General features: G+C 50.8%; 7 protein-coding genes across 7 annotated transcripts in view; 5 read left to right on the top strand and 2 right to left on the bottom strand.

The window, feature by feature from the left end:
• The window catches only part of Pmar_PMAR007645 (hypothetical protein), a gene marked incomplete at both ends in the record, with an annotated part of 5,391 nt that extends 1,033 nt beyond the window's left edge, over window positions 1–4,358 (bottom strand). Inside the window, 21 exons of the mRNA XM_002769188.1 lie at window positions 130–181; window positions 252–300; window positions 351–507; window positions 559–692; window positions 743–929; window positions 1,172–1,316; window positions 1,369–1,426; window positions 1,910–2,013; window positions 2,062–2,126; window positions 2,173–2,528; window positions 2,573–2,620; window positions 2,673–2,846; window positions 2,929–3,054; window positions 3,178–3,280; window positions 3,329–3,410; window positions 3,459–3,536; window positions 3,801–3,910; window positions 3,951–4,010; window positions 4,053–4,140; window positions 4,180–4,235; window positions 4,279–4,358. Coding sequence (XP_002769234.1) covers window positions 130–181; window positions 252–300; window positions 351–507; window positions 559–692; window positions 743–929; window positions 1,172–1,316; window positions 1,369–1,426; window positions 1,910–2,013; window positions 2,062–2,126; window positions 2,173–2,528; window positions 2,573–2,620; window positions 2,673–2,846; window positions 2,929–3,054; window positions 3,178–3,280; window positions 3,329–3,410; window positions 3,459–3,536; window positions 3,801–3,910; window positions 3,951–4,010; window positions 4,053–4,140; window positions 4,180–4,235; window positions 4,279–4,358 — 2,312 coding nt within the window. The remainder of the gene's footprint in view (window positions 1–129; window positions 182–251; window positions 301–350; window positions 508–558; window positions 693–742; window positions 930–1,171; window positions 1,317–1,368; window positions 1,427–1,909; window positions 2,014–2,061; window positions 2,127–2,172; window positions 2,529–2,572; window positions 2,621–2,672; window positions 2,847–2,928; window positions 3,055–3,177; window positions 3,281–3,328; window positions 3,411–3,458; window positions 3,537–3,800; window positions 3,911–3,950; window positions 4,011–4,052; window positions 4,141–4,179; window positions 4,236–4,278) is intronic.
• A 257-nt stretch (window positions 4,359–4,615) lies between these two features.
• On the bottom strand, window positions 4,616–6,819 carry Pmar_PMAR007644 (Galactose-proton symporter, putative; the record flags this gene model as incomplete). Its single annotated transcript, XM_002769187.1, has 13 exons — window positions 4,616–4,761; window positions 4,813–4,939; window positions 4,983–5,054; window positions 5,099–5,215; window positions 5,264–5,424; window positions 5,466–5,700; window positions 5,747–5,870; window positions 5,920–6,026; window positions 6,071–6,186; window positions 6,230–6,324; window positions 6,370–6,461; window positions 6,508–6,604; window positions 6,647–6,819. 13 exons carry the CDS (start codon window positions 6,817–6,819, stop codon window positions 4,616–4,618), a joined length of 1,662 nt encoding a protein of 553 aa, XP_002769233.1.
• Window positions 6,820–7,566: 747 nt separating this feature from the next.
• On the top strand, window positions 7,567–8,834 carry Pmar_PMAR007643 (eukaryotic translation initiation factor 3 p42 subunit, putative). Its single transcript, XM_002769186.1, has 8 exons — window positions 7,567–7,669; window positions 7,746–7,869; window positions 7,917–8,094; window positions 8,147–8,245; window positions 8,296–8,402; window positions 8,444–8,529; window positions 8,582–8,681; window positions 8,727–8,834. The coding sequence occupies exons 1-8, from the start codon at window positions 7,576–7,578 to the stop codon at window positions 8,800–8,802; spliced, it is 864 nt and encodes a 287-aa protein (XP_002769232.1). The 5' UTR covers window positions 7,567–7,575; the 3' UTR covers window positions 8,803–8,834.
• Window positions 8,835–8,957: 123 nt separating this feature from the next.
• Window positions 8,958–11,282, top strand: Pmar_PMAR007642 (uridine cytidine kinase I, putative). Its single transcript, XM_002769185.1, has 12 exons — window positions 8,958–9,065; window positions 9,117–9,286; window positions 9,339–9,425; window positions 9,470–9,570; window positions 9,619–9,708; window positions 9,756–9,851; window positions 9,898–10,078; window positions 10,128–10,402; window positions 10,452–10,630; window positions 10,681–10,844; window positions 10,893–11,060; window positions 11,105–11,282. Exons 1-12 carry the CDS (start codon window positions 8,990–8,992, stop codon window positions 11,198–11,200), a joined length of 1,683 nt encoding a protein of 560 aa, XP_002769231.1. The 5' UTR covers window positions 8,958–8,989; the 3' UTR covers window positions 11,201–11,282.
• Window positions 11,283–11,404: 122 nt separating this feature from the next.
• Pmar_PMAR007641 (conserved hypothetical protein) lies at window positions 11,405–11,667 on the top strand (the record flags this gene model as incomplete). Its single annotated transcript, XM_002769184.1, has 2 exons — window positions 11,405–11,515; window positions 11,560–11,667. 2 exons carry the CDS (start codon window positions 11,405–11,407, stop codon window positions 11,665–11,667), a joined length of 219 nt encoding a protein of 72 aa, XP_002769230.1.
• Window positions 11,668–13,506: 1,839 nt separating this feature from the next.
• Window positions 13,507–15,487, top strand: Pmar_PMAR007640 (Calcium-binding protein, putative; the record flags this gene model as incomplete). The annotated part of the gene is made up of 13 exons (XM_002769183.1): window positions 13,507–13,535; window positions 13,581–13,701; window positions 13,752–13,829; window positions 13,888–13,980; window positions 14,024–14,097; window positions 14,150–14,222; window positions 14,271–14,360; window positions 14,412–14,520; window positions 14,577–14,656; window positions 14,772–14,839; window positions 14,891–14,996; window positions 15,159–15,296; window positions 15,347–15,487. 13 exons carry the CDS (start codon window positions 13,507–13,509, stop codon window positions 15,485–15,487), a joined length of 1,200 nt encoding a protein of 399 aa, XP_002769229.1.
• Window positions 15,488–15,925: 438 nt separating this feature from the next.
• Window positions 15,926–16,012, top strand: part of Pmar_PMAR007639 (hypothetical protein) — a gene marked incomplete at both ends in the record, with an annotated part of 915 nt that continues 828 nt past the window's right edge. Inside the window, one exon of the mRNA XM_002769182.1 lies at window positions 15,926–16,006. Within this exon, the coding sequence (XP_002769228.1) occupies window positions 15,926–16,006 (81 nt within the window). The remainder of the gene's footprint in view (window positions 16,007–16,012) is intronic.

Genomic DNA, 16,012 nt, shown 5'->3' with positions numbered 1-16,012 from the left:
TCAGTGACCGAGGGGAGGACATGCTGTGTGAGGCCGAAGAAGAGCTCCTCATCTTGCAATAGTATCTTCACCAGGCCCTACACAGACGAACCCCATGGGAGAGTGAGGTCGAGGGCAGGACTAGCTCACCTGTCTCTCTTGGATGGCTCCAGCATCACAAAGAGGTTGTGTGAGAGACTGTCTGAGGAGTCGTCGGCCGCCCGAAGTAGCACAAGAAAAGAGTTGCTGAACATACAGTAGGGTCTCCCTACTCCTCCCCTTAGAGTCTGACCTAGGGGAGTAGTTGGCGTAGGGAACAACCTAGCAAGGGCAGTGGATATACGATAGGACAATTGTTCGAGATGCTCTACCAACATGAGGGCCCGGATGGTGTGGGAATCCAATGAGAGGACGTTCTGGCTTTCCATGGCGGTGACCATCAAGGAGTCCATCCGCAGTCTGTATTCAGTGCTACCGTTGATGTAGGCCACAAGAGCACCCAAGGAGGCGACCGACACATGGTAGGAACTGAAGGGGGACAACAGCTAGCCGCTGGTAGGCTTGCATTGCAGAGAGGACCTTGGATCTATCTTGATGCAGTGGGATACTCGACGGGCTTTCTCGAGGATCTCCCGACCGGACACCTCACAAAAGCATTTTCTCTGTACTGCTACTATGTCACCGTAGCCTTCCGCTTCTAAGAAAGCCCGAACCTGAACAGAACCGAACTGCATCTGTAGCATCATCATGATGTTGGGCACACCTGGGCCTGGAGCGAGCTCCGAGACTTAGCGCCTCGACTATGAAGAATCTTCTTCCCCTCCTCTCGCGGCATGAGATCCTCACACATAAGGACGATGCTGGGAGGACATCCCGTTAGAGCTCTCTTGGTGGTGAGATAATTAGGAGTGTCGTAGTACTGGTAAAGGCATACTCGTGTTAGGGAGTTCCTGCGAGTAGTAGTGGATAGACTCCCGAGGGGAGTGAATCGATGACGACAATGATATTCAGGCGAGGATCCTGCTTCTACGAGGGTGAGAGAGTCTATGCCTATCGCAAGACTTATAGCCTATAGGTCCCTAGTCCTGCAATAGACAGCCTATGGGTTATAGGTTATATCGCAGCTACAGGTAGTGACCACTCATCCTAAGTCTGTCGATAGATGATAGTCGACTGCAGCAGGCCGCCATACCTTCCGCATAGGGCAAGGCCGACTTCCCGTGGTTCGGCTGCAGTAGCTCTATGAAAGCCGAAGGAGTCAGCCTCAAAGATGGCTATTATATACGACTCTGCTACGCTGTGGTCTGTGACGCTCATAGAAGCACTCGTCCTTGTACCTGACCAAGGGAGTCGGCACTGCTTAAGAGCGGGAGGGCATCTCAGACTTACCACGACTCCGGCCTGATTTCGATCTTCTGAGAGAGCCCGGCACGGGAGCTTCCGACCCCTGAGCATCAGCGTAACAACAGTCCCCAGCCGGGCGACCGCCCTGTTATTCACCTCATCTAGCTGCTCACCATGATTCCACGATGCTGAGGAAGTCTCGGCAGGCTCGGCAGATTCTCTCCAACACGATGATACGCTAGAGTTTGCCGACGACAAAGGAGTACGATTCTGCGGCCACATTGGGGCTCAAAGAAAACCGATGAAACGGGCAACGTTACGCAATGATTAGAGTAGACTCTACCCCTCATCGGACATCAAGGGCGGAGGGAGAGCAATTACTAACTGTCAAACTCGAAAACTACAGAAGAGGAAATATGAGACGATCAGGGACCATGTAGCCACTCAATGGTATCATCAACATCAGCTCGAAATAAACCGCGAATGTTCGCGAACCATTCATAGAGCACCTCGATAACAGAGCGAGTGATAGTCTGCGGCAACTGAGATGCAAGTTCAGGTGGATGATGATGGGAGGGGTACATACTTGTACGAGTATAAGGTTCGGCAGTTTGAAGTGCATAGCTAGCATGAAGAAAATTCCCATGGCCAGATGCTCAGCTTTCGACATGTTGGCGAGTCGGCTGAGCCCTAACGAGGAGGAGAGTGAGGAGCGGTAAAGTTAGAGAGGCTGTTCACATGGATGCTTCTCCCGCGTGGCGTGCTCGTTCTCTGCCTTGAGCCTCTCGAGCTCTTCATGCCATCTGGGAGGGTTTTCATCCAACAACAAGTTCAACCTCGGAGGCCTACGCCTGCTCTCTGCGCTGGTCCGCCTTAGTTGTGATTGAATCCGCGCACTGACTCGCCTGAAAGGATTCAAAAACGAATGATGGCTGCCCCTCCTGCAGACAGCTACTGCTAGTGCCAATTCCACGGTCGTAGAGGAGGAGGCATCGTTCTTTCTCAGAGAGGCCAATAATCTCTTCAGCTCGACTAATACCTGTATACTCAGCAGAGGAGCCATCCAATGCCGAGTTCAAGGCAGGGAGAGCAGCGAAGGCAAGCCAGAGGTTTACTATTGGGTCCTTCAGATCCAGGCCGAATCGATCCATCACATCTTTACAAAGGGCATCATCCGGCTGGCCAGTCTCAAGCAACTGTAGCGGCTAACCACAGGAGCCAATGAACGCAGTGTGACACCTTCACTGACCTCTCTTGGTGCACTAGACTCTATAAAGGCTTGGTGCTTGTCACGAAGCTGAGAAGATGATAGTTGACGAGGCCAACCTCACCATCGTCTATGGAATCACTTCGTTTATATAAACATCCATGTTGGTGGCCTCGTCCTCTTCCCCCCTGCTACGATGGATGTCTCTGAATACTGGGAAAGTAGCGATACGCACCAGCTGGTCATGTAACCTCAACAGATGAGCATCTTTCAGTCGCGATTCAACATCATTCCTCAACTTGTCCATTTCGCTATCCTGAAGAACATAAATTCACCACACCGTCTGGCCTCATGAGATGGATGTCCGTCAAGAAGACCAGAAGACTACAACAAAGCACCTGAGCCTGCGAAGAGGAGGTGTTGGCGACATCGACAGATGTGAGGGGTCCGCGAGCTGAGGGATTGAGGCACTCATATTCAGCATAGTGCCATGAGGCATTGCTGAGGAAAACTACTGCACCATCCTGAATAAGCCTTCTTCTCTTCATTCCGCGTCATCGACCTCTCCGTTCGCAACCGTCTCAGTAGGGCCGCCACCTCCTAAGAGGCAGAGGGCTCTGCCTCGGTCAGCATCGTCTCTAGGGTACTCTATTGTGCGGGTCTATCTCTAGTGCTTTGTTGAGATGCTCGATGGCTTCATCCACCTCCGCATCGCCACAGCTCATGGGCTCTACCAGGCACTTGGCCTTTCTGACAGGACCGTCTTTCCTTCCCAAGGGATACCCTCGTTGGAGCTACCGGAACAAGGCCTTTACGTTGGTGCTATCTAGCTGTAATATAAAGTCGCAAGTACGGCAAGCTTCTGATAGCATCTCATCGCCTGAGTGAGAGCATCGACTCAGTCACTTTTCAAGGACTCCTGGCCCACCCAGCTTAATCAGACACATGGTGATGTTGCTGTAGCACTGCACTCTGAACTCCTTTATTCTGGCCTTATCCTCCTCACCTAAAGGATACGAGTCATGGTACGCATCGTATACTGTCTATCTATAACTCTGTACGGAAGCGGCATAAGTCATTTTCAAATCCAATAGCGTCGCCGACTTGATGTCGATATGCTAGTAACTTAAAAAGAGCTCTCTATTGGGCTTTCTAGTTAGCCCGAATGCTACCACCACAACGAACGGCTACAAGACGAGCTGAGTTACTGCACAGCTGGACTCATCTTCATGAGGAATGATCATGCGTACACATCGGTAGAGGCTCTCACTTTTCCCCAAGTCGCTCACAAGCACGAGGTAGTCATCGTTGAGCCCCTCTGCCCTCCAATTTTTGTTGAGTATCCTAGCGTAGTAGAAAAGACCGGCAGCCTGACTGTATCTGACTTTCCCTCTCCTCATCCCAGCCCGAATCTCCCCACCTAGTCATAGCGAGGAAATACTCCCCTTTAGCGTACAAGTCGGTGGCCTCGGCCTTCAACCTGTTGTGAGCTTTCCTCAAAGGGACGGATTCAGCTTCTCACTTGAGTGCAGCCACTAGCCTTTGGGCATAGGGTAATGCTCGGAGGTTGTCGAAAGAGTCCTCGGTTACAAACAGGGGTGGCTTGTTCTCTGCTTCACACAATCATCTCCACCACTATGCTTCTCTACCTTGTTCATGCCCCATGAAGGCGGTATGCTGGAGAAGCATCGGCCAGGATTCGAACCTGCGACCTATTCTTCTGCGACAGCAACAGGTCACCATCGAACCTTTTCCTCCTCGAGCTCGACTGAGCCCCCTTTAGTTTGGCGGCATCCGACAGGACTCTGCTCAATGGGTCCTCCCCCATGAAGAATTGCGTTTTTTACCGAGCCACCACTGCGTTGGTGCATAACACTGGACAGAACGCCACACCCAGTCGTCAGAGCAACAACAACAAATACAACCATTTCATGGTACGGGAATACTGTGGCAGCAACACATACGTATCGAACTGATGCCATCGATGGGAGCGGAATTCGTTCCCGACGAGCCTCGAGGGAAGTCGAGCATAAAAAACATTGAGAGAAAATGAGCTGATAGCGGCAAAGGCCGGCTATTAGTGAATCATGCCTGCTTGGCGTTGTCGTCGATGAGAGCCTTCCTCTCCTCCTCAGAAGACTGGTCTGCCTCTTCCTCGTATTCAGCCCATTCGACTGCACAGGTGTCGAGGGACGTATTCCTCGCTTCGTCAGGGAGAGGCAGTGCGACGACTGAGAGGATGTCAGTACAGAGACATCCGGGTGCCAAAGTCGACTACTCACTGGTGCAGACAGCGAAGAGGAACGCCAATGCAAGAGAAAAGGGCCAAGTCCGAGTCTGGTTTGCAGGGGGACGGGAGTCCATCACATCATCACTCAGACTACCCAACCCTTCGAAGATGAGAGGTACCTGTCGTTACATGCTCAGCGAAAGACCTGGCCGTGAGTCCTACCACAGCAGCGCCAATTCTCCCCCAACTCATACAGAAACCACTACCGGTCGTCCGACAGAAGGCGGGGTAGATCTGCCGCCCAAGAATAAGCGTACCACTAGAGGTCCAGCCCTTACATGAGGAATATAGACGTATACTGTGCTCAGGAAGGGCTGACTGAGGAGATTGTAGAGGAATGCCAACATCAAACCAACGATGGGAGCGGCAAGGTCCAAAGATATCATTCCCAGACTCTGACAGACGGGGTACTCCCTGTGAACAATCTGAGGATATTAACTCACCAGAAGCGCTGCAACAAACGCAGAGGCAGCAATGACCCCCTTCAAGCCTATAGGAAACTTGTCGACGACTACGAGGCACGAGAGGCCATCCCCGACCACCCCAGCTATGGTGATGAGAGAAAGGGAGAGGGCTGGGCTTGGGCCGCCAGCAGCATCCCATCCTAGACCACAACTAAGCAAGAAGACGTGACCTGAAGCGTACCTCTATCAGCCATTTGGCGGAGGGCTATCGGCAGCATATAGGCGACTCCAACGAAGGCGAAGTTGCCGGTGAAAGTGAGGAAACAGAGGGCTACTGTCGCCCAGCCGGTACCTGCGGCAGGAATTGGGAAATGGGCAACGTTGACCTGGTTACGCTTGGCGAAAACGCCAGATATCCTTCCGGTGAAGGAGTGCTTCTCGTCATCAACAGGGACATCAGCTGGAATAACGGTGTCCTGGGAAAAGCAGCTATGCTGGCAGGGGAAAAGACGGTAGGAGCACTTCACTAAGGTCCAACAACTTCTCGGAGGTGCCGTTGCATCGACCCATCTCCTTCAGGAGAGTTACCAACTCCGTTATTCGATGGTGACACAGAAGATAGTAAGGCGACTCGCGTAGAAGGCAACTGAGAGAGAGAGTTCTCCTGAGATCAATTTCTGTGAATGGGGACGTACACAGCGAATGGGAGGCATGCTAGTGCTGGCAGGATAGCAAGGGCACTAACCCAGCGCCAGTTGTCACCGTGGAGCCGCAGGTCCGGCATCAACCACCATAGAAGAGCCTATAAAGGGGAGGGTGGGGGACAACGAGCCGAGAGACACTCACCGTGACCAGCAGCTGGCCGGCAGAAAACATTCCAAGGATGAAGGCAATAACAACATTGCGTTTGGTAGAAGGGGTGCATTCCAAGAGAAGGGTGAGAGTACTGGGAGTCACCACACCTACGAGGAAGCATGACTTCCTGCTCAGCACTGAGGCAATCACCGTAAGACAAGCCAACGAATATCCTCGTGATCATGAGGCCGTCTACTGTGTTGACAAATGCTGAGAACACACCTGCTACGACCATGACGATGTACCTGGGCCGGGGAGGTCGTTCGGAGATGAAGAGAAGTAGTCCTTACGATGTGAGGATGGCAGGTCGACGGCCCACGACATCGGCAATGTGGCCGGCCATGAGGCTGCCAAGTAACACTCCGACGAATGGAACAGATACCTGATAATAATCGCTGCTTTCTCGGAAGGAAAGAGATAAGGCCGACAAGGGATCCTCTTATCCAATTGGAGAAGCGCCACTCCTCTTGAAGGGCCTGCAGTATGCTAGACATCAATACGACTTCAGCACCGTCCTGCATTTGCCTGATGAGAGAATTATCAAGTCAGAAAGAAGGACTGTCTTACATGCCGCTAACAGCTACCATCATCTTCCAATGGAACCACCCGAAACCGGCCTCATCAATCCAATGGTTCAACTGTCGAAGTGAGGTGTATCGTAGGCGGGTCGGGTGGGACCCAGTGCCTCCCTCATTGTCCGAGAGGTCCGTCTCGACAGCTCGTCGGGATCGTTCAGCCATAGCTCAACACCAACTGAGGGCTGATCCATTGTGACTAACCCGAGCACACCTGATACTCCACCATTTGGTAGAGCCTCCCACATCAGGATGATGCCATCAGCATCACCCAACAGGAGGCTACCAAACCTACAATAATATCACTACTACCCCAAACCCATCCAAAGGTCAACTCTAGGCGAGTCGGAGGCACAGGGCAATAAAGTCTACAGGCGGGGCAGCTATGCCACCACTCTTAGTACAATCAATTTCGCCAGGCGCGGGGCAGCTATGCCACCACTCTTAGTACAATCGAATTTCGCCAGGCGGGGCAGCTATGCCACCACTCTTAGTACAATCAATTTCGCCAGGCGGGGCAGCTATGCCACCACTCTTAGTACAATCAATTTCGCCAGGCGGGGCAGCCATGCCGACCTCCTTGATACAATCGATCCCCCAGAAGCACTAAGTAGGACGACTGATGTAACTCCAATTTCGACGAAAGGCGGGAATAAGTGTCGTTGTTAGTGAAATCGATTCGGAACTGGTAATTTCATTCGAGGGGCGGATATGACATCTTTTCCTGAAGACCAACCTTAGTCCTAAAGCAATGCACACCTCGGAGTAGTGGCATAGCCGCCCCGCTCGACAGAGCTGATCGAAAGGGAAGGAGACGACTTTGTCCACGAAACTGCTCTGTTAATATCGATCATGATGGCGAGCGCGACTATGATTAGACCGCCGCCGTGAAGCAGCAACGTATCAATCATCAGTGGCGGTATGACTTCATTAATGACAACCGGCCGATGGGCTGACGAGGATCCCATATCACCCAGCAATAGGGAGGTACCACCCGCTACCGAGACGGACATTGGTAAGGATTAGTAGTGTACTTATATCTCCCTAGAGTCGACCTAAGATTTCCGCCTAGTCTCATGATGGGCCTTCAGATCCCGAGACTGGCCTTAAGACGATAACCGAGTACCAGGAGAGAGATGGGGCCGTGTATAAGATCACTAGAGTCGTTAAGGTCACCACAGTTCGAGTAACGTGCAGCAAGGCTGAGGCCGAAAGGTAGTACCTATAGGGTGCTGTGTGGAGGGCAGGGGTGCTTTCATCAGACGGAGACGTTGGACTCCCTTCGGAAAGGCGGTAGAGACGAGCAAAAATAGCACTTTTGCGAACCGTACCGAAGATGAGATAAACCTAGAGCCTAGCAAACTCACTGGTGCTAGCGCTGCCGCGGAGGACGAGACCGGCGCTGACCAGGAGAAGTTCTGGACCGCAAGTGTGGATCAGGTAGTAACAGGGAGTGCGCCAGGCACATATTTCGTCCCATCACCGGCCGTAGGTCCTCGGTCTCAACAAGAAGAAGGCTAGCGTATGGACTAAGTTCCGTGGTGAAACTGAAGGAGAGGCCGATGGAGAGGCTGAGAAGGAGGCTATTCCGGTAGAACCCCTCAACACTTCCCATGGCGGTGATGGTGTGTCTCAATATAGCTTCGCACCCACACGACTGGCCGCTATGTTCCACCAAACCAGCGCGGTCTCGGCGGTGGTGCTAGGCCTTTCGATCAACAGAAGGATAGGGATGAGCATACCTTACGGTAGGTATACACTCCTATACACTAGAGTATTGCTCGCTCAGTGTGTCAAACCTCTCTGAGGATGTCGGTGATGGTGACCTCCAGCAGCTCTTCTCTACCGCTGGTCGTGTCCAGAGGATCTATCTTGGTGAGACTCCTGTCGGTGGTCGTGCTTCTCTCCCACTGAACACTTCCCTTAGCTCGCAACCCCGAGACTGGCCTTTCCAAGGGCTTCGCCTTCGTCACGTACTACAACAAGAAGGATGCCGAGAAGGCTCTTGAGAAACTCAACGGACATGGGTAGATCCTTACAATACCGCTTGGGATCAGCTCGGGTGTCCTTAGTTACGATAACCTCATTCTCAAGCTCGACTGGGCCAAGCCTGCTCAGCCCAGAGGGGACCGTCCGCCTCGTCATTGAGCAGCACGTCTGCTGCTACTTGTTGGTACCGGATGTCGGTTCTTGTTTCGAAGGTACTATGTCGTTAACATTACGAGCTAATACGCGACTTGAAGCACCGTTCCTTCTGTCCTGATGGGGAGTTGAGTCGGGAGTTGTCTTAATCATGGGTTGACAGTGTGCTGATTGGATACACTCGCCTTCCATCATGACAGCGCCACAGCCCTCCACGACAACCGGTGAAGGACCTACTGCTATCGCCCCTGTGGTCACTCCTGATTCTAGTAAGATGTGCAACGACTTGAGTAGGAGTGGTATTGTTGCCTACATTGTAGCGCCATCACCGGTGGAGAGGAGCACTGTCCCGCTGGTATCTTCCTCTTCGTCATCGATAAGCTCCCAATCTGGTCCGTTAATGATTGGTATTGCCGGAGGGACGGCGAGCGGCAAGACCGAGATCGCCATGGAGATTGCATCACAGCTCAACCTACACGAAGATTTGGAGGTCGTCAGTGCTACACTCTTCCCACTTAGCATCCTTATTGGGATGGTGTTAGGTCATCCATCAGTCCTCCTTCTACAAGGATGCTAGGGCGTATCCTGAGGTCAACGATGAGAACTACAACTTCGATCATCCTGATGCGGTAGGTGTGAGCGGCAGCTCCTTGTGCATTGGTGGTGGTCTTAGTTCGACTATGATTTGATGATAAGGACGTTGTTGGACCTCAAGAAGGGATTAAACGTCTTCATCCCTCACTACGATATGCGGTCAAGGCTCCGCAACGACAGGTGAATCGGGGAGGTGTCGGTCTTTAACAGATAGTGGCTTGTGTGTAGGGCTCGGAAGGTCTCGGGAGTCCACGTAGTAATCTTCGAAGGGATCTTTGCGATCTATTGGGAGGCAGTCAGAGACCTCCTCGACCTGCGGTAGTACCCACTGTTGAAAGGGGCGTATAATGCATTGTCTGCATTAGGTTGTTCATTCATTGTGATGATGATACTAGGCTGGCAAGACGCCTCGTCCGTGATGTTAGAGGGATGGGGGAGAGTGTAGACTCTGTCATTTCCAAGTACTATGAGCTTACTTACAGTACCAGCCTAGGTGTAACCTAACAGGTACTTAAGTACTATAAAGCTGTCCCATGAGCGCTACCTCAAGCCATGTATGAAATATGCCGACCTCATCATACCAGATGGTGTCGAGAACGTTATAGCACTCCAGGCCATAGTACAGGTCATCCGCCTCCAGCTCATGGCTAGAGGCCTCCTCAGCTTTCATAGAACTCTAGCAGATGTGGTAGGCTGTCATTGTGGGCAAGGCGAATGTCATAATCCTGGCCCCTCAGGGCCTGCATGATGACGAACCACAGTACATGATACACGAGTTGAAGTCTAGTGATGAAGTGGGATACATCACTCGTGTGCTGCGGAAGCCTCGAGAGCTCCGTAGAGAGTCCCTCCTCTTCTACTGTGACCGTCTGAGTTACCTAATCGTCCGATATATTGACGGCATTATGTTTGCTGGGGAGCCTCCTGCCCCCGACCACAGTGAATCGGTGGTCTACGCCTCTCTGATTGGGTATGGAGACGTAATGGAGTCTGGTGTGAAGCAACACGATAGGTAGTAGACCATGCGGCTGTGTATGGGATGGGATCTCCTTGGTTTACAGGCTGTGTAGTTTTGGTAAGCTGACAGTCCCTCGAGCCCTACTCACGGCTCGACGCCACTTCCTCGCCTCGGGTTCCCTAGCCCCACACAGTGTGCTCCTCGGCGGAGGATCCCCAACCTCGAGTGCAGCGGCTGGCAGTGAATGTAATCTGCAAACTGGTGCCACACCCAAGTTGGCTGGTAGTGGGATAATGTTCGTAAGGAGTGGTATTAGTTCGAATGATATTCAGAGCCTACTCCACTACACCTTCCTGGGGCAGTGGTCACGGATGGTAGTCCATGTTGCTCACCAGTGAGAAGCAACGGTGCTCTGGATGGCTCTTCAAGCATGAGTTTCGTGTCGGGTCCCCCTCTGGTCGAGGTGGTCTATTTGCCGACCAAGGCTCAGAACAGCGTGAGTAGATCGCCAGCGTTAATGGTCTTTGCAAAGTCCTGTGGTCAGATTGTGGTTATTTTGATGGCGGTTCTGGCTGATCAAGAGCTCGCTGTTGCGGCTGTGAGGGCGCTGCAGGCTCAGGGTGTCTCCCCCTCGAGAATCATTATAGCCTGCATGTTCGCTGATGCCGAGATGTGTAAGAGCACTCTGAGGGCTATTGGAGGCGCCGTACAGGTCAGTGGCTGTTACCTTACTTCTTATGAACTTAGACTAGTTAGGTTGTCGTCGGCAGCCTGGAGGTGACCAATAACGTAGTAGAGCTTCGAGGCCTCGAACGGGACCTATGCACACGTTACTTGGGCATGACTGATTGACGTTGGTCATCATACGCCTTCGTGGGTCAAAAGCCTTGATGATCGCGTACTCGTATCATCTCTACTTCTCTGTCTCTCTACCATTCTAGTTTCTCCCCTACATTAGTTAGGTATTGCGCTGATGAGATGGTAGAAGTGTGGTATGTTGTCTTGTCGTAGTTGATCCCGCAGCTCGAGAGGCTGTGTTAACATTGGCTGAAGATGATGGCTGCTAACAGGCCTAAGGTCACCCGCAATGTCACTGTGTGTACCATGATGCCTCTACGGCGGTGCATCGAGAACCATATGGGGGATATCTCCCAGTGTGTGAAGGAGGTAAGTCGTGGTTGAGCAGGACACTTATGGATGGTTCTGGTCAGGTTAGAGACTTCGAGCGGACATGCAACAAACGGAAGCACTATGTACATGACCGTGATGGTCTTGATGACTGCAGGAGTGGTCTTTACGGCTCTAAGCAGACAGTTTGAGCGTCGTCCTTTCGTTGGAATCATCATGCAATAGTTACCACAAGTGTTTTTGGTGATGAGTATGTCGTGTTGGGAAGTCAACAAGGAGCAAATAATATTGGACCATTCGACGCACGTGGTGACCTTGAAGGTTTCTTACCATCTTGAGCATAGCATATCTGAAGCCCCCTGTATGGAAGGCGCGAGTATATAAGCATGAGTATCGATGAAGCTTGACAGTTCTCATAAAATGAAGGGTTAAATACTGATACGTATGACAACCAAAACTATGGAGCTCGTGAAACACATAGGAAATCGCCGGCCATACGAAACTTCAACTCGGTCATCGGGCATAAACAGGCAACGGGTAGAGGCGCCGTGACAATAATCACTTCATAGGCCGTCGCCACTGCTGCAGTTTTTTATGACGCTTGTCAACTTTCGGTATAAGGTTGGCGACAGGAGCTTTTTCAGGTGTTTTAGGAGACAAGCCTGTTCGTAAAAAGAGTTGTGAGTAATCAATAGCGGTGATGAGTCTCACCCTTCTGTCGTTTCACACATCACTTTGTTCCCGGAGACTTTCCGTATGTGCCTGATCATCGCGATATCATCGTTCGGGTCTGTCGATGACCGAAGACTTCTTTCAACGATTTCATCTGTAAGCTGCGGTCTGGGGTAATGTAGAAGTGTTCGTCTTAGAGAGGGTAGTGGTCATATCAACATTAACGTTCTTACTATAGGACACCTTATAGTGCTCAACAGGATCCCGACATCACCAACATCCCGTTCGCGGTCATCCGTTGCTTGAGCATAACGGTGTTTCTTCTTTTCTTTTTTGCATTACATAGATGACGTCGATGGGGAGCAAGAATACAATTAGTGCTTAGCCTTGGACACATCGGAACTTAACTCCTACTGTACTTGCTGCCAGCGGCTCGCCAATTGCAAACATGTGGATCAATAAGTGAAAAAACGTTACGGCAGCCATCGCCCGTCCCCTGTTAGTAACATAAGCTTGGGTGTTCGACGAACACTGTTCGTACTTCCTAAACGAGTCAGGACCGAGTTTATGAGAGACCCTACTCCGAGATGGGGTCATCGCACTGTCATGGATCTCGTCAGATTTCCTAGTTCCGCAACCACTCGGCACCTCCACAAATGGAGATAATCGATTACTAGGGCGTGCGCGTATGTATCTCATCGGAGTAAGAAAGAGTACGGTGCTGCTGGGCACGCATGAGCATTAGCCGGTCTTGTACACCGGGAACAGCGGTAGCGTCTGCTCAAGTTAAACAACACAAACCGAGGTCTACTCCACCACCACCGCCACCACCTCTTTCACTGAGTCTAGCAGGAGCCAAGAGAAGTCAGGGTTCTAACTCGTTCGCATTAGGAGGAGGTAGTAGCAGTTCAGTCAGCAACAAGAACCGCCTTCAATCTTCATCTGCTAGTAAAAGACTAGCACCACCAAGGTAGTTACACTCATTGGTCTGAGAAGTCACTGTGGCTGTGTGTTAGGGTCAAAACCCGTACTTCTAACAACCGTTCGTCACCAGCTCTTCTACAAGGCTCGGTAGGAGCGGAGTCAGGAACATCGTCTCCTTTGACTGAAGTAGTAGTAGTAGTTGTTGTTGTTGGTGTAGTAGTATTCAACTGTATCATCTTATCGTTGTCGCCTCAGCATCCAGCTATCAGAGCAGCTAGACGTACAAGAAAAGAGCCTAGAAGAGAACCCAAAGGTGAATAGCATCATTTGAAATTGGTGGTCTATTTCCCTACAGGATTTATTACTTGTTTTTCGCACTTCTCGGAGATTTGCCAAACCAACTGCAGCGTTTATGCATCGGAATCAGAGACAACATGTTCAATTTTGTTCAAAACATCTTCAAGTAAGCGTTACCGTAGTGATGAGTTACCCGACACCACTGCTGTAGGCCCGCGGGTTACAAGAAACAGAAACCACAGGAGTTGGTGAAACAGATGGCGGATGAGCTACAGGGTCTTCCCGACGTTATTGAGGAATCGGCAAATTCCAACTCTGTTACCGGAATGACGGTAGTACTAGTTAGGAGCTCTATGTAGCGTATCGTGGCTGACCTTCGTAGGTATCTTTATCGATGTCAAAGTCCTTTCAGAGGAGCCTTTCCTCAGTGTCAGAGACTGAGACCAAGAAATATGCCCCGGTAAGCGTCAGTCGTTGGCTTACCACATTTCCTTCACATCTGTTGTTGCTTACCTCAGCTTGAGGACTTCCTAGCGTCAGTAGTGATCCCAACCACTAGTGGTGCTTCTGGTGACCACAAGGCAGATACCCATGCCGGCCCTCCGACCCAAGTAGTGACCCCTTATATAATTGTGAATATCCTCATCTGCTTAGTATGGCAATGTTACTAGTGCGCGTAAACCGCCGAAATCAGAGGATATTCAGAAAGTGGTCAACCAGAGTCTACAGTAATGATTATGTGGTGGAGTAAGCTGCTGTTGTTACTATCACCACGCTCAGGAGTAACCTCCTGTTGAAGATTGCTCGGCATATTGCAGTAGCTAGCCCTGAGCTTAGGCGCTCGTGCGTACAGGTGACGGTCGCTGAGGCTTAGTAGTGTGTATGGTAGACGGCGTAGCAGGTCTGGGGGCATCTGTTGAAATTGGAGTCACCTAAGACCCACGAGAGGGTCAATTTAGCGTATTTGATGACGCATCCGGATTGCATGAGGGTAGTATTCACCGTTAGTGGTATAGGTGATACTGGTCTTCCTCGCCATCAGTGCCTGATGTCGTGCTATAGTATTCCTGATTGCTCAATACACGTTGGCGTGATGATCCGTGATGCGTGTAAATTCCATGATGTTGTGCAGTCGCAGATGTTCAACTCTGGTGGGCCCCATCCTCATCGGAACTCTCTCGGGAAGGTCCCTTTCCTGCTATGACAGGTTTGATTTACCAACTTTTCGACGTCATGCACTCGCATAATTTCGATACGCAAGCGGACGGATTTGAGACTCTTAAAGAGGTACTTGATAAACTTCTGGGTCTTGGTCGCGAGGAACTATCGCGGTTAATGGTTGTACTTAAAGGATTCAATCCAGTTGCTCGCCCCTGAGCACAGTGTAAATGTTCACTGTCAGGTTCTGATGAACCATAAAGATGTCTCTGTTCGTTGGCTGCTCGACAACTTTGATGAATTCTTTAATAAGTAGTGATTGAGTTTGCTACTACACTAGCAGTAGTGATGATGATGATTCAGGTACCAGGAGCTATTGGATACGTCATCGGGAGATACGCAGTACGTCACTCTTCGTCAGTCTTTGAAGTTATTGGGAGACATATTACTCGACAGACCTTTCATGAAGGTAGTTATAGTGAAGGATAGATCGCGTAGAGCATGCATTAGTAGTGATGTTGTTCACAACCATGGCTTAACTCAGTCGTCTGGGGTCACCCTGGGGTATTCGAAAAAAGTGTATGTGTTGTGCTGGTAGAGCGTTTCTGTCTCTATTAAGAGTGTGGGTCAGGTTATGGTAAGGTTTGTTAACGAGGAGCGTTACTTGAAGTCGGTCATGATACTGCTTGGGAACAGCTCTAAGGCAGTTCAAGTAGAAGCCTTCCATGTCTTCAAAATTTTTGCGGCGAATCCTCATAAGGCGCCAGCGGTGGGTTGGCCGGGGTCCGTCTGGAGCGGTTAGTATAAGGCCTCTTTCAGGTGCAACAGATTCTGTACCAGAATAGAGCGAGGCTTGTGAAGTTGTTGGATAAATTAGAAATGGCAGTGATTTCGAGCGGTGGTGTCCACAAGTCCCAAAGTGAGGAGAAGCAGTTTGTGGCGGACAAAGTGAGTGTATAGAATTGAAGTGGTCGGTCCGGAGATGTTGTCTCAGCAAGCTGTCGTGAACAAGTTGGATAAGCTGACGATGCCGGAGAGAATAGGACATCACCATGGGCATGGGGGAAGAGAGTCTTCGAGTAGTTCACCAGACAGCGCCAGGCGATCATCGAGAACTCAACAGCTTCAGCAGTCAGGGGTGGAGAGTCGAGCACGATCTGCAGTGTAGTCCTTATTACAACACACTCCTATCAATTGGCATCATATCGTGTAACAATGCTATGGTAGAAGCTGCGCATAATCCTGTTGCTGCTACTGCCGCTTCTAACTGTTCTCCCCATACTGTGTTGTCATTTTGCGTTATTAAAATCTTAGAGGTGGGAATGTTGATCTCTCAATCATCAACCTTGTAGTTGTCCTTTGTTGTTGGGGACGATGACGTTATCGACATCATCCTTCATGATATCGCCATGTTGTGGTAAAAGGGATAAGAGCATCGCTGCAGTCCCTATCAAGAGAGCGGATACCTCGACGCGCCATGTGAGA

This window comes from Perkinsus marinus (genome assembly GCF_000006405.1).
Source record: "Perkinsus marinus ATCC 50983 genomic scaffold scf_1104296966226, whole genome shotgun sequence".
NCBI lineage: Eukaryota > Perkinsozoa > Perkinsida > Perkinsidae > Perkinsus > Perkinsus marinus.
The sequence above is the reverse complement of the archived record's forward strand: the minus strand, read 5'-3'. Positions and strand labels throughout refer to the sequence as shown.